Raw genomic sequence first — 17,027 nt, 5'->3', positions numbered from 1 at the left:
GAATCCAAATCTGCTATTACTGTGCTGGCAGCGCAGCCTTTCTGGGGACACTGGCCTGGCTCTGTTCTCCCCAGGCCTCAGGGTGCCTAAATGGGAGGCAGCCAGGAGAGTGAGGACCCACTGGGGGGCTCCGTTGACCAGGCTCAGCAGGGGTGCAGGTGATGTGGGCTGGAATCCTTCCCACATGGCCCCCACAGTCCTCTCCGCTTCCTCTCCAGCTGAACACTGCCTGCTCCAGATGTCTGCACCTGGAGTCCGGGCCCCTCCATCTGGGCAGCAGAGAAACTGAGGCACAGAGACAGACTGTGTCCTTACAGGACACACAGCCTGCCAGGCCCCTATGTCCAGCCAGAGCCCCTGGTCAGCCTGGGCTGCAGTGATTGTTTAGAGGCAGGCTGTTCCCACGGCTGCCTCTCGCGGTGGGGGGCCTGTGGACGCCTCCTCCCGCCCCCACCCGACTCCCAAGCCTCAGTGACATTGCTCAACCAGGAGCTGAAGTTTATTCCTGGGCTCAGGCCAGCCCACCCACCCGCCCGCTGCAGTCCTGGAAGCCCAGAGGCCTGGGCAGCAGGAACAGTGGAGACAGCAGCGTGGGGGACATCCCCCCTCCTCTCCCCACCATCCTGGTCAGGCAGAGGCCAGGGTGCAGGGACCGCCCGAGCAAAGGCCCAGGGAAATGAATGGGTGTCTTTCTGGTCCTGATCCGAGGCACAGCCAGGAAGGTCCCTGAATGTCCTTCCTCAGGAAATGATGGGGGAAGAGGCGATGAGAATGAAGGAGAGGATTTAAGTCCCCCACCCCCCGAGGTAGTCCTGGGCTGAGCCCCATGGGACCTGGAGAACCAGGGTGTACCCCACCAGCATGTTGGGTCGAGGAAGGCTCGTGGCCAGCTCCCACTTCTCTTGCTGCTGTGCAACCCAGAGCAAGGCCTGCCCCTCCAGCCTCAGTCTTCTCCCCTGCAAATGGGGCCACAGCCTTTCCTCTCAGGCCAAAATAAGGATTGAGGCCGGGTGCAGTGGCTCACCCCTGTAATCCTAGCACTTTGGGAGACTGAGATGGGGGGACTGCTTGAAGTCAGGAGTTAAGACAAGCCTGGTCAACATAGTGAGACCCCATCTCTATTGGTTTAAATAATTTTTTTAATTAAATAAATAAAATAAGGATTGAGGAGTGACTCGTACACCAGTTGAGCCCACCTCAACTGGGAGCCCCAGAGACACAGCCCTTCAGGGCTCAGACCCAGTGGTACTCTACTCTGCAGGCACAAAACCCTGTTTGTCTGTGGGCCCTTTGGTATCACCAGGTTTTCGGGGTTCCTGAAGGATAGTCCCCACCTGGCCTCACCTGGGCCCTGGCCCCAGTGCCCCTGGTGATATCCAGGTGCTGGGCAGTGATCACCGCCCCCAACCAGCCCACCTCCACCAGCCCTTCCCAGAATCCTGCCCCAGGTGTTGGAACTGTGCACAGAGGAGGGAGCAGGCCCCGAGGGAGGCCTGCAGGGGCTGCCGATGGTGAAGGCTGCTGTGTCTAGTTGTTCCCTTCCAGACCCACTCCCTCTGGGCTGCGTCCCCGGCTGGTCCAAGCCCTGATCCCTGGGATCTGGGGACCTCTTCCAGTTTGCTGTTCCCTGAGAACCAGGCCTCCCTCTGGAGAGGATCACAAGCTTGGGTTTCACTCCGGGCTTAAACTTGGAAACCCCCCAGGGGCTTGGCTCTGACCAAGATGTTTTCTTCCAGCCTCTTGCCCAATCCCCTCTCCTCAGACCTCAGCTTCACCTCCTGTGTCCTCGGCAGGGTGAGCTGGACGCCTACGGGTCTGAGAAGGCACCCGGGTTCCCGGCATCAGCTTGCTGCCTAAGAAAGGACCAGGGTCACTGCACCCTCTGGTGGCTGGTCCTAGGTGGTGTTGCTGCCCAGCCCAGGGAAGGGAGGGCCTGGCCCCAAGTCTGAGGGATCAGGGTGGGAAGGGGCAGGACTTGGCATGGACCTTCCCCTGGCTCCCAGCCACGTGCCTGGCTCTCCCCATGCTGAAGATGCTGAGGCTAGTTCCAGTGACCACAGCGTGAAGATCTCCGAATCCCACCTCTCTGTTCCTCCCCAGCCAGATGGCTCCATTTCACACACAATACACTGAGGCCCAGAGAGTAGGGAGCCAGGCCAGGTAGGCCACCTGGAGCCTGGCACAGTGGCCTCATTTATTGTGCTGCTCTGCTGCTCACAGGGGAAGCCCATTCCCCAAAGTCCTCTTCCTGGTCCTGGTGAGTATCTTGACCCTGGATTGCTTGTCAGCCTTGTCCGCCTGGAGCAATCAGTAGCCAGCAGGTTCCCCGCCTTTCCTGGAGTCCGAGGCAGCTGCCCAGCCACCAGCCGTGCGGACGATGGCTTGCACCACAGCGATGAAGGTGGACGCGATCTGGGTGTGGTGGTGCCGGGTCTCCAGGGCTGCAGTTACTGCCTGGGGGTGGGAGGAGAGGGGAAGCCTGAGCAGGGCTCCAGGTGCCACCTGAACCACACCTGTGTGGTCACAGGCCTCAGCCCAGCTGGTGCCATTTCGGGCCAGGTCATCAGGAAGAGCCGGTTGGGGCCTGCTGGGTCTCACTGGAGCAGGGGGTTTGGCCCTCACGGTACAGGGGCTCCAGATGGCCCAGGCACTAGAGAAAGGACACCAACCATTGTCCACTCTGTGATGATCCAGGCCTCCAGCCCAGGATGCCCTGGGGCCCCACAGCGTAACTCAGTTTCTCCAACCCCCGGCCCACCTGGTCAATGTTTCTCTCCACTGTCGTGACGTTGGGCAGAAGCTGGTTGTGCAGCCGGGGCTCCTCCACGGCCCGCTTCACGTCATAGCCGAACCAGAGGTTGTAGATGATGGCCTGGGGCATGGGAGTGTGATCAGCATGGCCTGGGGGCTGTGCAGGGTGGGCAGGGCCGGGGAGAAAAGGGGTGACACATACCAGTGCAGTGGCCGTGGTGATCTGCGTGCCCCCAGAAGCTCCCACCACCATCCGGACCTGGCCGTCCTGGCCCACCATGATCGTCGGGCACATAGATGAGAATGGCTGCTTCCCTGCCACCGACGGGAGAAGACAGGGATGCCCGTCATCTGTCTGCCCAGGACACCTGCCCCTCTCCACCCCAGTCCCCAACCCCCGGACCTCCACCCCATACCTGGCTGGATGAAATTGGCAGGTGAGGGGGGCACCCCAAACTGGTTGGTGATGTTGGGAGAGCTGAAGTCATCCATTTCATCATTGAACAGGATCCCGCTGACCGGGGAGCGGACCTTGGAGCCAAAGCTACCGCCCAGCCAGGTCAGACAGCGCCCAACCTCGCCTGGCCCAGCCTGGTCCCTATCCACCCACTGAGGCTCAAACATACTCACTGAGAGGCTCAGGACAAGCTACCAAGGTCGGGCCTCAGTTTCCCACCAGGAAAAGAGGTGATGGAGCCACCTTACTGGATAAGTGGGCAGTCCCTGGGCCACCCGCCCCTGGCCCTGCCCCACCCAGGTGGCCCAGCAGCCCCTACTAGAGGTTGATGGTGCTGGTGGCAGACACAACACTGCCATCCTCTGCGACGACAGACAGGTGAGCAGTGCCCCCATCATCCGGCGTGTAGAACTCGGGCTTGTAGTAGGAGATCGGGTGAGTGGTGTCGTCAGAGATCTGGGCCCGGAGCTGGGCAGCGAAGAACTCGGAGGTCATGTTGCGGACCACCTGCCGAGACCCCAGAGCTGGCCTGAGGAGGTGGGGAGGGAGGGTGGGGAGGGGGCACAGGTCTCAGAAGGCCCCTGACTGTGGCTCTGACTACAACCCTCTGGCACCCACGACCTTCCGTGGCTCCCCAGGACCCAAGGGCAGGCCCAGGACCTTGCATGACCAGTCTGACTCCCTGTCTCTGTCGCGTTCCAGCAACTCTGAATGTCTGCCTGGTCCTCAGCCTCCAGACCCTTGCCACATTCAATCACTCATTCCTTCATGCAAAAAATATTTCTAGAGTTTGCACTGCATGCCTGGCACTGGGGAATCAACAGGGAACAGACACTTAGGTCCTGCCCTCATGCCAAGAAAAACAAACACACACAGGGAAAGCGCTGAAACCACAAGCCAGGTAAGGGGAATCAAGAGGCATGAGGTATGGGCAGAGTGGTCAGGGAGGGCTTCTTAGAGGAGGCAACATGTGAAAAGAGCCTGGAATGCTGCCTAATGGTCAGAGGCAGCGAGTGGATGGAAGAGCTGGCCTTAGCCAAAAGGGAGGGCAGAGGGACATGCTGTAGTGGCCCTGTCCCCTCAGAGAGACAAGACACCAGGTCACTGGCTGCAGAGGGAGTCAGAGGTGCAGAATGCTCACGGGGAAAGAGAAGACACCACCCGGGCAGCTGAGGCTCCTCCTGGGAGGTCACTGGTCAGTGTTGGGGGGTCTGCAGATCCGCCCAGGAATGCCAAGGACCCGAGTAGGTGAGGAGGGATGTGAGGATCCTTAGTGGGAAGAGATATGACAGGGTCTCACAGGGACCCAGCATGGAGCTGGGGCACCTACTGAGTGAGTGGGTCAGGCAGTGCAGGGCTGAGGGTGGCATCTGGGAAGCGTTAGTTTGGAGTGACAGGGAGTGGGTGGCCGAGGTCTCTGTACACCTGGCTCTCTACCTTTCACCCATCCATCTCACCATGCCTAAGGGCTGCAATGCCCCCATGCATTCCTCATCTCAGCACTGAGCACTCGAGAACCACAGCATGTGCAAAGGACCTGAGGTAGGAGGGTGGTCACTAATTCCCCACACTGTCAGTTCTGTGGGGCAGAAGCCAAGACTGGGGGTCACCCACCAGTCCATCTGAGCACACAGTAGGCCTGCAATCAAAGTTTGTGGCAGCAATGGATACATAAAGCATATGTGAGGTTGCAGCTGCCCTGGGGAGCCCACCTGGTACCTCTACAGCAGGCCCCACACCCACAGTGGGCCAGCTCTTGCCCCTTACCTCAGTCACATCCACAAACTTGGGGTCCCCAAGCAGGGTCCTCTTGGCGTAAGCAAACCGGAAAGCCTCTACGATGCGGTGGTACGTCAGGCCCTTCTGCTCGGGGGTCTCCACGCTCTCCCGGGAGAAGTTGTACCCTGGTTGATCAGAGCCAGGTGCATGTTGCTGAGCCCCAGAGGCTCTGAGGGGCTCAGAGGGTTAACACCTGCCTGAGCCACTTTGCCCACCTCAAGGAGCATTTAATAACTAATAGCAGCAGCTGCTTCAGAAGGCTGTGGTGAGAGTGAAGTAAGGTGAGGGCTCCTAAGCCTGGACCTCGCATCACGCATCAGCTCTGGCCATGCAATGACCAAGTGGCAGGGCCACCTACTGGACCAGGGTTGCCCTCTGGACCAGGCCCTGCAGCCCTGAGCTCCTGCACCTCTCTCCCTCCTGATGACTCCTGTTCCTCCTCCAACCCTTGAGCATTGCCCGCTTCAGCCCTGTCGCTCTGCACTGCCTCCTTCAGGACATGGTGAGCTGTGACGCAGGGACACTTCCTCCGGAGCTCAGTGATGGAAAGATGTGGCATGGGGGGCATGCAGAGATGCAGCAGGGGTGGGGCGTGGGGAGAGAGAGGCAGTGTCATGGGTCCTACCACACGGCTGTGGTGCGACCACTCACCTTTGAGGATGTTGAGGATGAGGGCCAGCACGGGCCCACTGAGCGGAGCACTGGGCATGTACAGCACCGCGTCTCCCAGGCTGATGTTCAGTGGGTGCTCGATCAGCTCAGCACAGTAGTTGTTCAGGTCCTCAGCTGTCACAATGCCCCCTGCAATGGGACAGCAGCTCGAATGGGCGCTGGGATGGGGCTGCACCATCGCGTGGAGGATGGAGCTGCAGCAGTGGTGTTGGGGGCAGGCACGGCTGCACCACGGTGGTGGGGAAAAGCCTGTACCTACCAGCGAGGACAGAGTGCACTACTGGAGGGGTGGGACTGTGCCCTGGGAGGGGGCCACAGGCAACCTCACCTCCTTGGGAATCTCACCCCCTCCTGAACTCCTGTTTTCCTGACACTGCTCACCACCCCACAGCCAGGCCGGGGCCACCTGCCCTCTGCCCGCTTGGCTTACTGGCTTCCTGTCTGCCTTCTCTCATTTGTGGCCAGAGAGTGTTTTCTTTTTTCTTTTTAGAGATAGGATCTTGCTCTGTCACCCAAGCTGGAGTGCAGTGGCTTAATCACAGCCTTGAACTCCTGGGCTCAAGTGATCCTCCAGCAGATCCTCCCCAGTAGCTGAGACGAAAGGCGGCACCACCACACCCAGCAAATTTTAATTTTTTTGTAGGGTCTTGCTATATTTCTTTTCAGTATGCTTTGAATTTTTTATGTCTTCTGGTTCCCCACCTCCACCCCCAATATATTTATGTAGAGTCTCAATATTTTTTTGTAGACTGGCTATGTTGCCCACACTTGTCTTGGACTCTTGGCCTCAACTTCTACCTCAGCCTCCCAAAGTATTGGGATTACAGGCGTGAGATACCAAGCTTGGCCTCAGAGGGCCTTCTTTTTTTTTTTTTTTTTTTTAGATGGAGTCTCGCTCTGTCACCCAGGCTGGAGCGTGCAGTGGCGCGATCTCGGCTCACTGCAACTCTGCCTCCTGGGTTCATGTCATTCTCCTGCCTCAGCCTCCTGAGTAGCTGGGACTACAGGCACCCACCACCACGCCCAGCTAATTTTTTTGTATTTTTAGTAGAGACGGGGTTTCACCGTGTTAACCAGGATAGTGTTGATCTCCTGACCTTGTGATCTGCCCGCCTTGTTCTCCCAAAGTGCTGGGATTACAGGCGTGAGCCACTGTGCCCGGCCTTTTTTTTTTTTTTTTGATATGGAGTCTCGCTCTGTGGAGTGCAGTGGTGCAACCTCACTGCAACCTCAGCCTCCCGGGTTCTAGCGATTCTCCTGCCGTAGCCTCCCAAGTAGCTGGGATTACAGGCACAACCCACCATGCCCAGCTAATTTTGTATTTTTAGTAGAGATAGGGTTTCACCATGTTGGCCAGGCTGGTCTTGAACTCCTGACCTCAGGTGATCCACCCACCTCGGCCTCCCAAAGTGCTGGGATTACAGACGTGAGCCACCGTGCCTGGCTCAGAGGGCCTTTTCTAAGTGGAGAATTCCTGCCGGTGTCCCTGCCACTTGGCCTCTTCTCCTCATGATGAATGGATAGAGGGAGGGAGGCTGTTAATTCTCCCAGAGTCAGCTCCAGACAGACAGGGTATTGGCATGCCAGTTTCCAGCCTCAGTGGTAAAGGTCAACACGCTGATCACCCTCCTCCATGGAACAGTGACAAAAATTACCTGAAGAAAGCCACAGCCAAGCTCCAGGCCCCTGCCCCACAAATCCCCTTCCCCATGCCTCTCTCAAGACGACCCTCATCCCTTGTAACCCTCTGGGTGAATCAAAGCCCCTCCCTCTACCTGGGCCGTAGCCCAGCTGTTCCTCTGCTAGGAATCCCTTCCTCTCTCTGCCTAACAAAGTTATCTGCAGCCCAGCCGCCACCTCCTCCAAGAAGTCCTCCTGGATCTTCAGGCTGTATTCTAGTGCTTCCCTAGCCCTGGCTCTTGCCTGCACCTGCATTTACCCCACCAGGGACTTGCTCTCCTGGACTGCATGGCCTCTCTCGGTTTTGACATAAGCAGGAGCTGTGGACCCACATGGCCAGTCACTGACCCTCCTCCACCAGGAACTTCCTGCAGGCTCAGGCAGGACAGGAGGACCCCATGGCTCTGGGCCACAGCTCAGGGTTTCCACTGCAGAGTTCCTCACCCAGGCCCCTGAGGTTACCCACTCACCGGCCGCCTGGATGTCCTTCACAATCTGGGCCGTGAGGCTGCCGTTGTAGAAGGCCTGGGCACCCTCGATGGCCAGTGTCTCGTAGGTGTCAGCCAGCTGCGGCAGGGTCAGTCTCTCCCCCTCCCGAAGCACCTTTCCATCCCAGCAGAACACCTCACTGGGGCAGAGGGGGCTCATGTGAGGCAGCAGGTGGGGTGGACTCAGCTAGACCACCCCCCACACCTGTCCACACAGGAGAACAGAGCAGAACAGGGGCAGCGCTTGTCACAGGTGGGTGACCCTGTCACTCAGCACTCATCCTCCCAGTGTCCCTTCTGGGAGCCTCCTAGTGTCCCTTGCCACTCAGGACACATGGCCAGCCACAGTGGCCACTGGGACCCCAGGCTCAAAATGTGTCTCCACACGTGGTGGGGAGGGTCTGTATCTCCTCATCCCATTATCAGCGCAGGGTCCTGAAGGCAGAGGGCCGCTCCACTGCTGCTATAGCCTGCAAGGTCCTTGGGATGTGCCTGCACTGCCTGTGTCAGGGGCCGCACCCACAGACATACCACAAGACAGGCTGCTGCTCGATGACAGTCCGCTTGTTTTCCAGGGCTGCCGCCAAGCTCTTACTCACGGGGAAGCCCTGGCGGGCCAGCTGGATGCTGGGCTGGAAGAGGCGAGCCCAGGGCAGCCGCCCATGCCGCTGGTGTGCCAGCTCAAAGCCTCGGATCTCCCCAGGCACCGCCACCGACAGCCCCCCTTGGAGAGAGGGAGCCACAGTTAGTGACCCTGAGTGGGGGATATTGGGATCTCTCGCAGGCAGCATCCCAGGCACAGTCCTTGACTTGCTTTACAGATGGGGCAGAGGCTTAGGAGGAAAGATATATTTTTTTCTTTTTTGAGATGGGGTCTTGCCATCTTGCCCAGCCTGGTCTCGAACTACTGGACTCAAGTAATCCTCTCACATCAGCCTGAGTAGCTGAAATTACAGGCGTGAACCACCATGCCCAACAGAAGGGGATGTTTAAGGCCATATTTGGGTTCGACAGGTAGGAGTGTACATGGACCAGGGATGTCTGAGGAGGGCACAGGAGGGGAAGCAGTGGCATGCGGCTGGGTTTTGCTGTCCCAGGATGAGGTGTCTGTCTGTGCAGGTGCCTGCATGTCTAAAATCCTGTGCCAGGCCAGACCCCCTCCCATCTCACTGACCACAAGGCCTTATCCTGTAAGACTCATGGGCTCCACCAGAATGTGCCAAAGCAAGAGCAGGTCCCACCCTGACCCAGGTCAAGCACAGGCCACCCTCAAGACCCAGCCAGCCCCAAGAAAGGGCTCCCTTCCTCTTTTCTACTGCCCCAGAGAGGCAAGACTGAGCCTTAACCTCCGTCCTGTCCCCTCTCCCAGCCTCAGTTTCTCCATCCAACTATAAGGGATGTCTGTTTTGAGACAGGGTCTCACTCTGTTGCCCCAGCTGGAGTGCAGTGGTGCAATCACGGCTCACTGCAGCCTTGGCTTCCCAGGCTCAAGCGATCCTCCCACCTCAGCCTCTGAAGTAGCTGAGACTACAGACATACCCCACCACACTGTCTATTTTTTTTCTTTTCTTTTCTTTCCTTTTTTTAGATGGAATTTCACTCTTGTTGCCCAGGCTAGAGTGCAATTGGCTTGATCTTGGCTCACTCCAACCTCCACCTCCCGAGTTGAAATGATTCTCCTGACTCAGCCTCCCGAGTAGCTGGGATTACAGGCATGCACCACCATGCCTTGCTAATTTTTATATTTTTAGTATAGACAGGGTTTCACCAGGTTGGTCAGGCTGGTCTCGAACTCCTAACATCAGATGATCTTCCCTCCTTGGCCTTCCAATGTTCTGGGATTACAGGTGTCAGCCACCATGCTCAGCCTAATTTTTTTTAACTTTTTTTGTAGAGACAGGGGTCTCGCTATGTTGCCAAGGCTGGTCTCAAACTCCTGGCCTCATGTGATCCTCCCACCTCAGCCCCCCAACATGCTGGGATTACGGGTGCACCTAACCTATAAGGGGTTTTGCCTTCCAGTTCTGACTTTCGAGGAGGTCATTGGAAACAGACCCCTGGGCCTGCTTCCCCCACTGAGCCCCACTGCCCATAGGAACACTACAGACACTGACCCTTTGCCCAGAAAGGTACAACTACGGCCTCTGCCCCCGGGTACTCTCCTGCTCTTGCCAGAGATGATGGGGCCATCTGGCTACTCCCAGGCTTGGCAGCTGCGGCTCTAGAACTGCCTCTCCCACCCTGAAGCCTGGCACAAGTTTCCAAGAGCTGGTGGTTTCAATTCCTAGAAGCGGCACATACATCCCGGAAGGTCTGACACCCAGCACATGATTCCTTTCACCCTGCAGTTAGACTGAGTCTTGCTCTGTCTCCCTGACTGGAGTGAGTGCTGTGGTGCGATCTCAGCTTACTGCAACCTCCGCCTCCCTGGTTCAAGTGTTTCTGCTGCCTCAGCCTCCCAAGTAGCTGGGATTACAGGCACATGCCAGCATGCCAGGCTAATTTTTGTATTTTTAGTAGAGACGAGGTTTCGCCATGTTGGCCAGGCTGGTTTCTACCTCCTGACATCAGGTGATCCACCCACCTCAGCCTCTCAAAGTGCTGGGATGACAGGCATGAGCCACTGTGGGCCCAGCCAAGACAGGAGAAGTTCTAATGTTTGATAGCAGACCAGAGTGACAATGCTTAGCAACAGTATTTTGTATATTTCAAAGTAACTGGAAGAGAGGACTGTGATGCTAACATCCAGAAATGAAAAATATTCAAGGTGACGGAGACCCCAAATACCCTGCCTTGATCATTATATACTCTATGCATGTAACAAGCACTCACATGTACCCATAAATATAGAAAATATCATGTATCAATATCAGAAAAAAATCTTCTCCTGACCTCAGGCCAATCAGGCTCTCATGCCACCACACTTGCCAAGCTCTCCGGCAACCCCCACACTGCCAGACCCAGTGCCCCCTCTCAGCTTTACTGGGCTCATCACTCTCCCTGAGAGCCGCCCCTGCATCCCAGCATCTGGCTCCATGCGAGTCTCCCCCGCCTGCCATCCTAGCTCCTACTCTCCCCTCTGTCTTTGCTCTCTCTCCTGGTGGTCTGCCGGACATCTGAGCTTCAGCCTCCATTTATGCACTGACAACTCCCAAATTGACCTGCTGGCCTGGACTGCTCCTCTGATCGCCAGACCTGAGTATCTACCTGCCTGCTCGAAGGAAGCATCTCAAACTTCAACGTGCCCAAAAACAAGCTCCTGCGTGTCAGCTCAACCTGCTTCCTGAGAACCCTGCCTGTCTCCATTAGGGTCATCCCATCCTTCCAGGTACAGACAAAAGATCAGGGGTCCTCGGGGATGCCCTACACAAGCATCACACCCAACCCGTCCTCAAATCCACAGGCTCCACTTCCAAGTGTGTCTGTCCAGCGTCAGCCACTTCCCACCACCCTCTCCAAGAATTATTGCGGTGACCTCCGGACAGGTCCCCACATGCTCCCTGCCCCTTACACAGCAACCCAAGGGGTCCATAGGCCAGATCCATCCCCCTCCACTCACACACTCCACGAGCCCCCACTTCCCTCAGACAAGAAGCAGAGGTTCACCATAACCTAAGAGACCCCACACAACCTGGGCCGTTCCCCTCGGGTCACTTGCTGCAGCCTCCCCAGCTCCCCACAGGTCTCTGTCCCTGCCATCACACCTGGATCACTTGGTCTTCCCCCAGACACCACAATGCTCCCCTGACCCCACCTCTGCCTCTGGGTCTTTGCTCAGATGTCCCCTTCCCTAACTAGGTCACCCTCCATAGAGTCCTAGATTTTGAGGCCCTCCAGGTCTGTTTTTCCACAGCCCGTAACACACCTGCACCTGCCTAGTTTCTCCTCCCACCTGGAATGTCACAGATTTCATCTGCCGTCTTTGTTTTTCACCCCAGCTTCAGGAACAACACCTGATTCTTTAAGAGATGCTCAATACATTCTAGTTAAATGATTCTAAGCGTCCACAAAGTGCCAAGCCTGTGATTCCCGCATTCTCTTACCCTGAGCAACTTCATGTCTAAAGATGCTGAGTTTCTCAATGAGTATTAAAAAATAAAATCAAAGATTCATTGGGCGCGGTGGCTCATGCCCATAATCCCAGCACTTTGGGAGGCCGAGGCAGGCAGATCACAAGGTCAGGAGTTCGAGACCAGCCTGGGCAACATAGCGAAACCCCATCTCTATTAAAAATACAAAAACTTAGCCAGGCATGTTGGTGGGCACCTGTAATCCCAGCTACTTGGGAGGTTGAGGCAGGAGAATCGCTTGAACCTAGGAGGCAGAGGTTGCAGCGAGAGGAGATTGCACCATTGCACTCCAGCCTGGGAAACAAGAGCGAGACTCCATCTAAAAAAAAAAAAAATCAAAGATTGAGTATGTTGCAGAAGACTCCAAAGGGCACCACCCAGGACCCCCACCTGAGGTCTAAGACTCGCTATGGTGAGTGTGCCCTGCCCTTCCATACTCCAACTTTTTTTTTTTTTTTTTGAGACGGAGTTTCACGCTTGTTGCCCAGGCTGGAGTGCAGTGGTGTGATCTTGGCTCACTGCAACCTCCACCTTCCGGGTTCAAGTGATTCTCCTGCCTTAGCCTCCTCAGTAGCTGGTATTACAGGCACACGCCACCACGCCTGGCTAACTTTTGTATTTTTAGTAGAGACAGGGTTTCACCATGTTGGCCAGCCTGGTCTTCAACTCCTGAGATAGGTGATCCACCCGCCTCAGCCTCCCAAAGTGCTGGGATTACAGGCATGAGCCACCGCGCCCAGCCTTTTTTTTTTTTTTTTTTTCGACAGGGTCTCTCTTTGTTGCCCAAGCTAGAGTGCAGTGGTACAATCATGGCTCACTGTAGCCTCAACCTCCTGGGCTCAAGTGATCCTCCCACCTCAGCCTCCCGAGTAGCTGGGACCACAGGCACACACCACCATGCTTGGCTAATTTTTGTTCCCCATTTTTTGTAGAGACGGAGTCTTGCTATGTTGCCCAGGCTGGTCTCAAATTCCTGGGCTCATGCGATCCTCCTGACTTGGATTTCCAAAGTGCTAGGATTATAGGCGTGAGCTGTTGAGACCCTCCCATCCTCCAACTTTTATCCTACAATCTATTGTGCCTCCTTTGAGCAGTGCCCCTGGATGGACAGTGGCTTCCCCTCAGGTACCTGGGGAATCTGGGGGCCTCCTCTCCACTTAAGACCAGATTTGAAAAGAGAGACTCCACCTCACATTCTAGAGCGCCATCCCCACAAATGAACAAATGAGTGAATGGGATGCCTGTTGAAAAGGCAGGATATAGACAGCCTGGGTTCAATTTTAGCTTCACCACCTCCCAGCTGTGTGACGCCAGCTGATTCGCATGACCTGTCTGAGCCTCAGCATCCCCACCTGTAAAATGGGAATCCACACAGCATCCCCTACCCCAAAGGAGCAGGGAGGGGTGTGAGGGGCTCATGGATGAAAAGCACAGAGCAGAGCGTGGGCCCCAGTGAGCCCTGGTCCATGAGGGCTGCTAGCATAATAATTATTTTCTCCATGTGCTGCAGAGGGTGGCCCCAGAGGCCTTAGCAGAAACAGCAGAAGCTCCCGGCCCTTTACCCTGGTGATGATGGTCCTGACCACTCATTGTGGGAGGGTGCTGTGGGGCCAGGAAGGGATGGGGGAGTGCTAGAACTGCCCCTGAACCCTGACAGGAGCAGGCTCCTGTGGGCAAGGCCCCTTCCCGGTGGCTCAGCCAGCTCTGCACCCACACCCCAAGCCTGCAGGACTGCTTACCATCTTGGGACTGCTCCGAGCTGTTGAACATGCTGGCAAAGGCCAGCCTGGGGGCCACCTCGCGGGCGTTGATGACCTCAGCTTTTCCTAGAAGGAGGAGCAGGTAGGCAGGCCCGCCCACCCAAACCCTTTATGCCACGTGAGCCTGGGGGCCACCCAGCTGTGCCTTGGTCCAACCCACACCCCCTGCCCCTCTCCCTCGCCTCTCCCGAGGCACTCACGCGTGGTGCTGTTGTAGATAGTGAAGAACAGGCCGCCCCCAATGCCCATGCTGTGGGCATTCATGAGCCCCACACACAACAGGGTTGCAATGGCTGCATCCACTGCAGAGCCACCGTCCCGCAGTGCGTCCCTGCCATGTGGCACATAAAGGCACAAGAATCTGCAGGCTTCCATCCTGGCCCCGCATACACACCCTGCTGCCCACTGGTCCAAAGGAGGATGAAAGAGAAGTCCATTCAAGTTTTGGGTTTTTTTTTCTCTCTCTCTCTTTCTTTTCTTTTCTTTCTTTCTTCTTTTTTTTTTTTTTTTCCTTTTTTTTTTTTGAGATGGAGTCTCACTCTGTTGCCAGGCTGGAGTGCAGTGGCACAATCTTGGCTCACTGCAACCTCCTCCTCCCAGGTTCAAGTGATTCTCCTGCCTCAGCCTTCTGAGTAGCTGGGACTACAGGCGCACACCACCACAGCTAGCTAATTTTCATATTTTTTAGTAGAGATGGGGCTTCACCTTGTTGGCCAGGATGGTCTCGATCTCTTGACCTCATGATCCGCCCCCCTCAGCCTCTTTTTTTTTTTTTTCTTGAGACAGAGTTTCTCTTTGTTGCTCAGGCTGGAGTGCAGTGATGTGATCTCAGATCACTGCAGCCTCAATCTCCTGGGCTCAATTGACCCTCCCATCTCAGCCTCCCAGGTAGCTGGGACTATGGGCACATGCCACCATGCCTGGCTAATTTTTTCTGTTTTGTAGAGATGGGGTTTCGCCATGTTGCCCAGGCTGCTCAAGAACTCCTGGGCTCAAGTAATCCACCCACCTTGGCCTCCCAAAGTGCTGGTATTACAGGCATGAGCCACTGCATCTGGCCTTTGTTTTATGAGACAGAGTCTCACTTTGTTACCTAGGATGAAGTGCAGTGGCATGGTCATGGCTCAATGCAGCCTTGACCTCCTGGGCTCAAGCAATCCTCCCACTTCAGCCTCCTGAGTAGCTGGGGCTACATGTAAGAATCACCACTGCCTGGCAATTTTTTGTCTTTTTTGTAGAGACAGGGTCTCCCTATATTGCCCAGGCTGATCTCAAACTCATAGGCTCAAGCAATCCTATCACCTCAACCTCCCAAACTGCTGGGATTACAGTTTCCTCTTTTTCTTTTTCTTTTTTTTTCCTTTTCTTCTGAGACAGAGTTTCGCTCAGTCACCTAGGCTGGAGTGCAGTGGTGTGATCTTAGCTCAGTGCAACCTCCACCTCCTGGGTTCAAGTGATTCTCCTGCCTCAGCCTCCTGAGTAGCTGGGATTACAGGCGCATTCCACCACGCCTGGCTAATTTTTTGTATTTTTAATAGAGATGGAGTTTCACCATGTTGGCTAGGCTGGTCTTGAACTCCTGACCTCGGGTGATCCACCCACCTCGGCCTCCCAAAGTGCTGGGATTACAGGTGTGAGCCACCTTGCCTGGCCAGTTTCCTCTTTTTCAAGCAAACAAATGTACATGACTTTTATAATTGGGACAAAAAGGGAAATTGCTATATTTTATTAATAACATTTTTCTTTCTGGCTGGGGATAATGGCTTACACCTGTAATCTCAGCACTTTGGGAGGTCAAGATAGAGGATCACTTGAGGCCAGGAGTTCAAGACCAGCCTGGGCAATAGAGTGAGACTTCATCTCTCAAAAACAGTCTTTTTTAATTAGTCAGATGTGATGCACGCCTGTAGTCCTAGCTACTCAGGAGGCTGAGGTGGGAGGATTGCTTAAGCCCAAGAGTTCAAGGCTGCAGTGAGCTATGATCATGTCACTGCACTCCAGCCTGGGTGACAGAACAAGACCCTGTCTCAGAAAATCAAAAACATAACATTTGTTCTGTTTAAGTCTTTAGGAGGGAACTGATCTTTGTATGTAACATGAGATAGGAGTCTAAAATAGAATAAAATAGTAGAGGCCAGGTACCATGGCTCACACCTGTATTCCCAGTACTTTAGGATGCTGAGGCAGGAGGATCACTTAAACCCAAGAGTTCGAGGCTGCAGTGGGCTATGATTGCTCCCCTACTCTCCAGCCTGAGTGACAGAATAAGACTTGACCTTTAAAAAAAGAAATAATCTGGGCACGGTGGCTCACACCTGTGATCCCAACACTTTGGGAGGCCAAAGCAGGTGGATTACCTGAGGTCAGGAGTTCAAGACCAGCTTGGCCAATGTGGTGAAACCCCATCTCTACTAAAAACACAAAAATTAGGCTGGAAGCGGTGGCTCATGCCTGTAATCCCAGCACTTTGGGAGGCAGAGGCAGGTGAACCATGAGGTCAGAGGTTCAAGACCAGACTGGCCAACATAGTGAAACCCCATCTCTACTAAAAATACAAAAGTTAGCCAGGTATGGTGGCACATGCCTGTAGTCCCAGCTACTTGAGAGGCTGAGGCAGGAGAATCACTTGAACCTGGGAAGTGGAGGTTACAGTGAGCTGAGATTGCACCACTGCACTCCAGCCTGGGTGACAGGGTGAGACTCCATCTCAGGAAAAAGAAAAAAAACAAAACAAAACACAAAAATTAGCTGGGCATGGTGGTGCATGCCTGTAATCCCAGCTACTTGGGAGACTTAGGCATGAGAATTGCTTGAATTCGGGAGGCAGAGGTTGCAGTTAACTGAGACTGCACCACTGCACTCCAGCCTGGTGACAAAGTGAGACTCCGTCTCAATAAATAAATAGAAATAAGTAAAAATAACAACCAAACAACAAAACAGTGGAGTTTATCCAAAGAGACAGAGACTCTTAGAACTGAGAAGAGGAGCCCTGTTGGGTTCTAGGAGCCCCACACCCTGCTCTCAGGGTCACTGTCCCCTTCCCGGAGGCTACTGAGAGAGTCCAAGCAAAGCTTACATGTGGAGAAACTGAGTCTCAGGGGCGGCGGTATTGTCCAGGTCCACTCACCCAGTTTCCAGGGCCCATAACCCCATTCCCTGCCCTGCTCACCTTCCAATCTCCGAGCAGTGCTTGGCATCCGCAGCCACGGCAGCCCTGGCGTACACATGGTTGTCAGGTTCCTTGGAGGCCAAGGGCAGCGAGAGACAGAGGCCGACAATGTCCAGTGCCAGGACCACGGCCAGCAGACTCAGCACCATTAACTTCTTCATGGCTCTGTTGCACCTACAGGGTAAGGAGCAGGGTCAGGCC

General features: G+C 55.3%; 1 protein-coding gene across 4 annotated transcripts; it reads right to left on the bottom strand.

Annotated features, from left to right (window-relative positions):
- Positions 1 to 2,124: 2,124 nt before the first annotated feature.
- On the bottom strand, positions 2,125 to 16,994 carry LOC129022952 (glutathione hydrolase light chain 2-like). 4 transcript variants are annotated; one of them, XM_054469327.2, is made up of 9 exons: positions 16,827 to 16,994; positions 7,810 to 7,967; positions 5,639 to 5,788; positions 4,976 to 5,112; positions 3,528 to 3,715; positions 3,168 to 3,295; positions 2,954 to 3,066; positions 2,759 to 2,872; positions 2,128 to 2,454 (listed from the first exon to the last, which is right to left on the bottom strand). In XM_054469327.2, the coding sequence occupies exons 1-9, from the start codon at positions 16,985 to 16,987 to the stop codon at positions 2,308 to 2,310; spliced, it is 1,296 nt and encodes a 431-aa protein (XP_054325302.2). In that variant the 5' UTR covers positions 16,988 to 16,994; the 3' UTR covers positions 2,128 to 2,307. The 4 variants fall into 4 exon arrangements, with proteins under 4 accessions (XP_054325301.2, XP_054325302.2, XP_054325303.2 ...); XM_054469326.2 differs by having other exon boundaries at positions 2,125 to 2,454; positions 2,759 to 3,066; XM_054469328.2 differs by lacking the exons at positions 7,810 to 7,967; positions 16,827 to 16,994 and adding an exon at positions 7,055 to 7,153 and having other exon boundaries at positions 2,759 to 3,066.
- Between the last annotated feature and the right edge of the window lie 33 nt (positions 16,995 to 17,027).

The sequence above is a fragment of the Pongo pygmaeus genome, chromosome 23 (assembly GCF_028885625.2).
Source record: "Pongo pygmaeus isolate AG05252 chromosome 23, NHGRI_mPonPyg2-v2.0_pri, whole genome shotgun sequence".
NCBI lineage: Eukaryota > Metazoa > Chordata > Mammalia > Primates > Hominidae > Pongo > Pongo pygmaeus.
This window is presented reverse-complemented; position numbering and strand designations above follow the sequence as displayed.

Bases quoted from the DNA above. Each gene is read 5' to 3' on its own strand.
- LOC129022952 (XM_054469326.2), bottom strand. From the start codon at position 16,987: ATGAAGAAGTTAATGGTGCTGAGTCTGCTGGCCGTGGTCCTGGCACTG. The intron at 3,716-4,975 runs GTAAGGGGCAAG...GGGTCTCGGCAG, and splicing joins AGTTTGTGGATGTGACTGAG to GTGGTCCGCAACATGACCTC. The intron at 3,296-3,527 runs GTAGGGGCTGCT...GCTGGGCGGTAG, and splicing joins ACCAGCACCATCAACCTCTA to CTTTGGCTCCAAGGTCCGCT.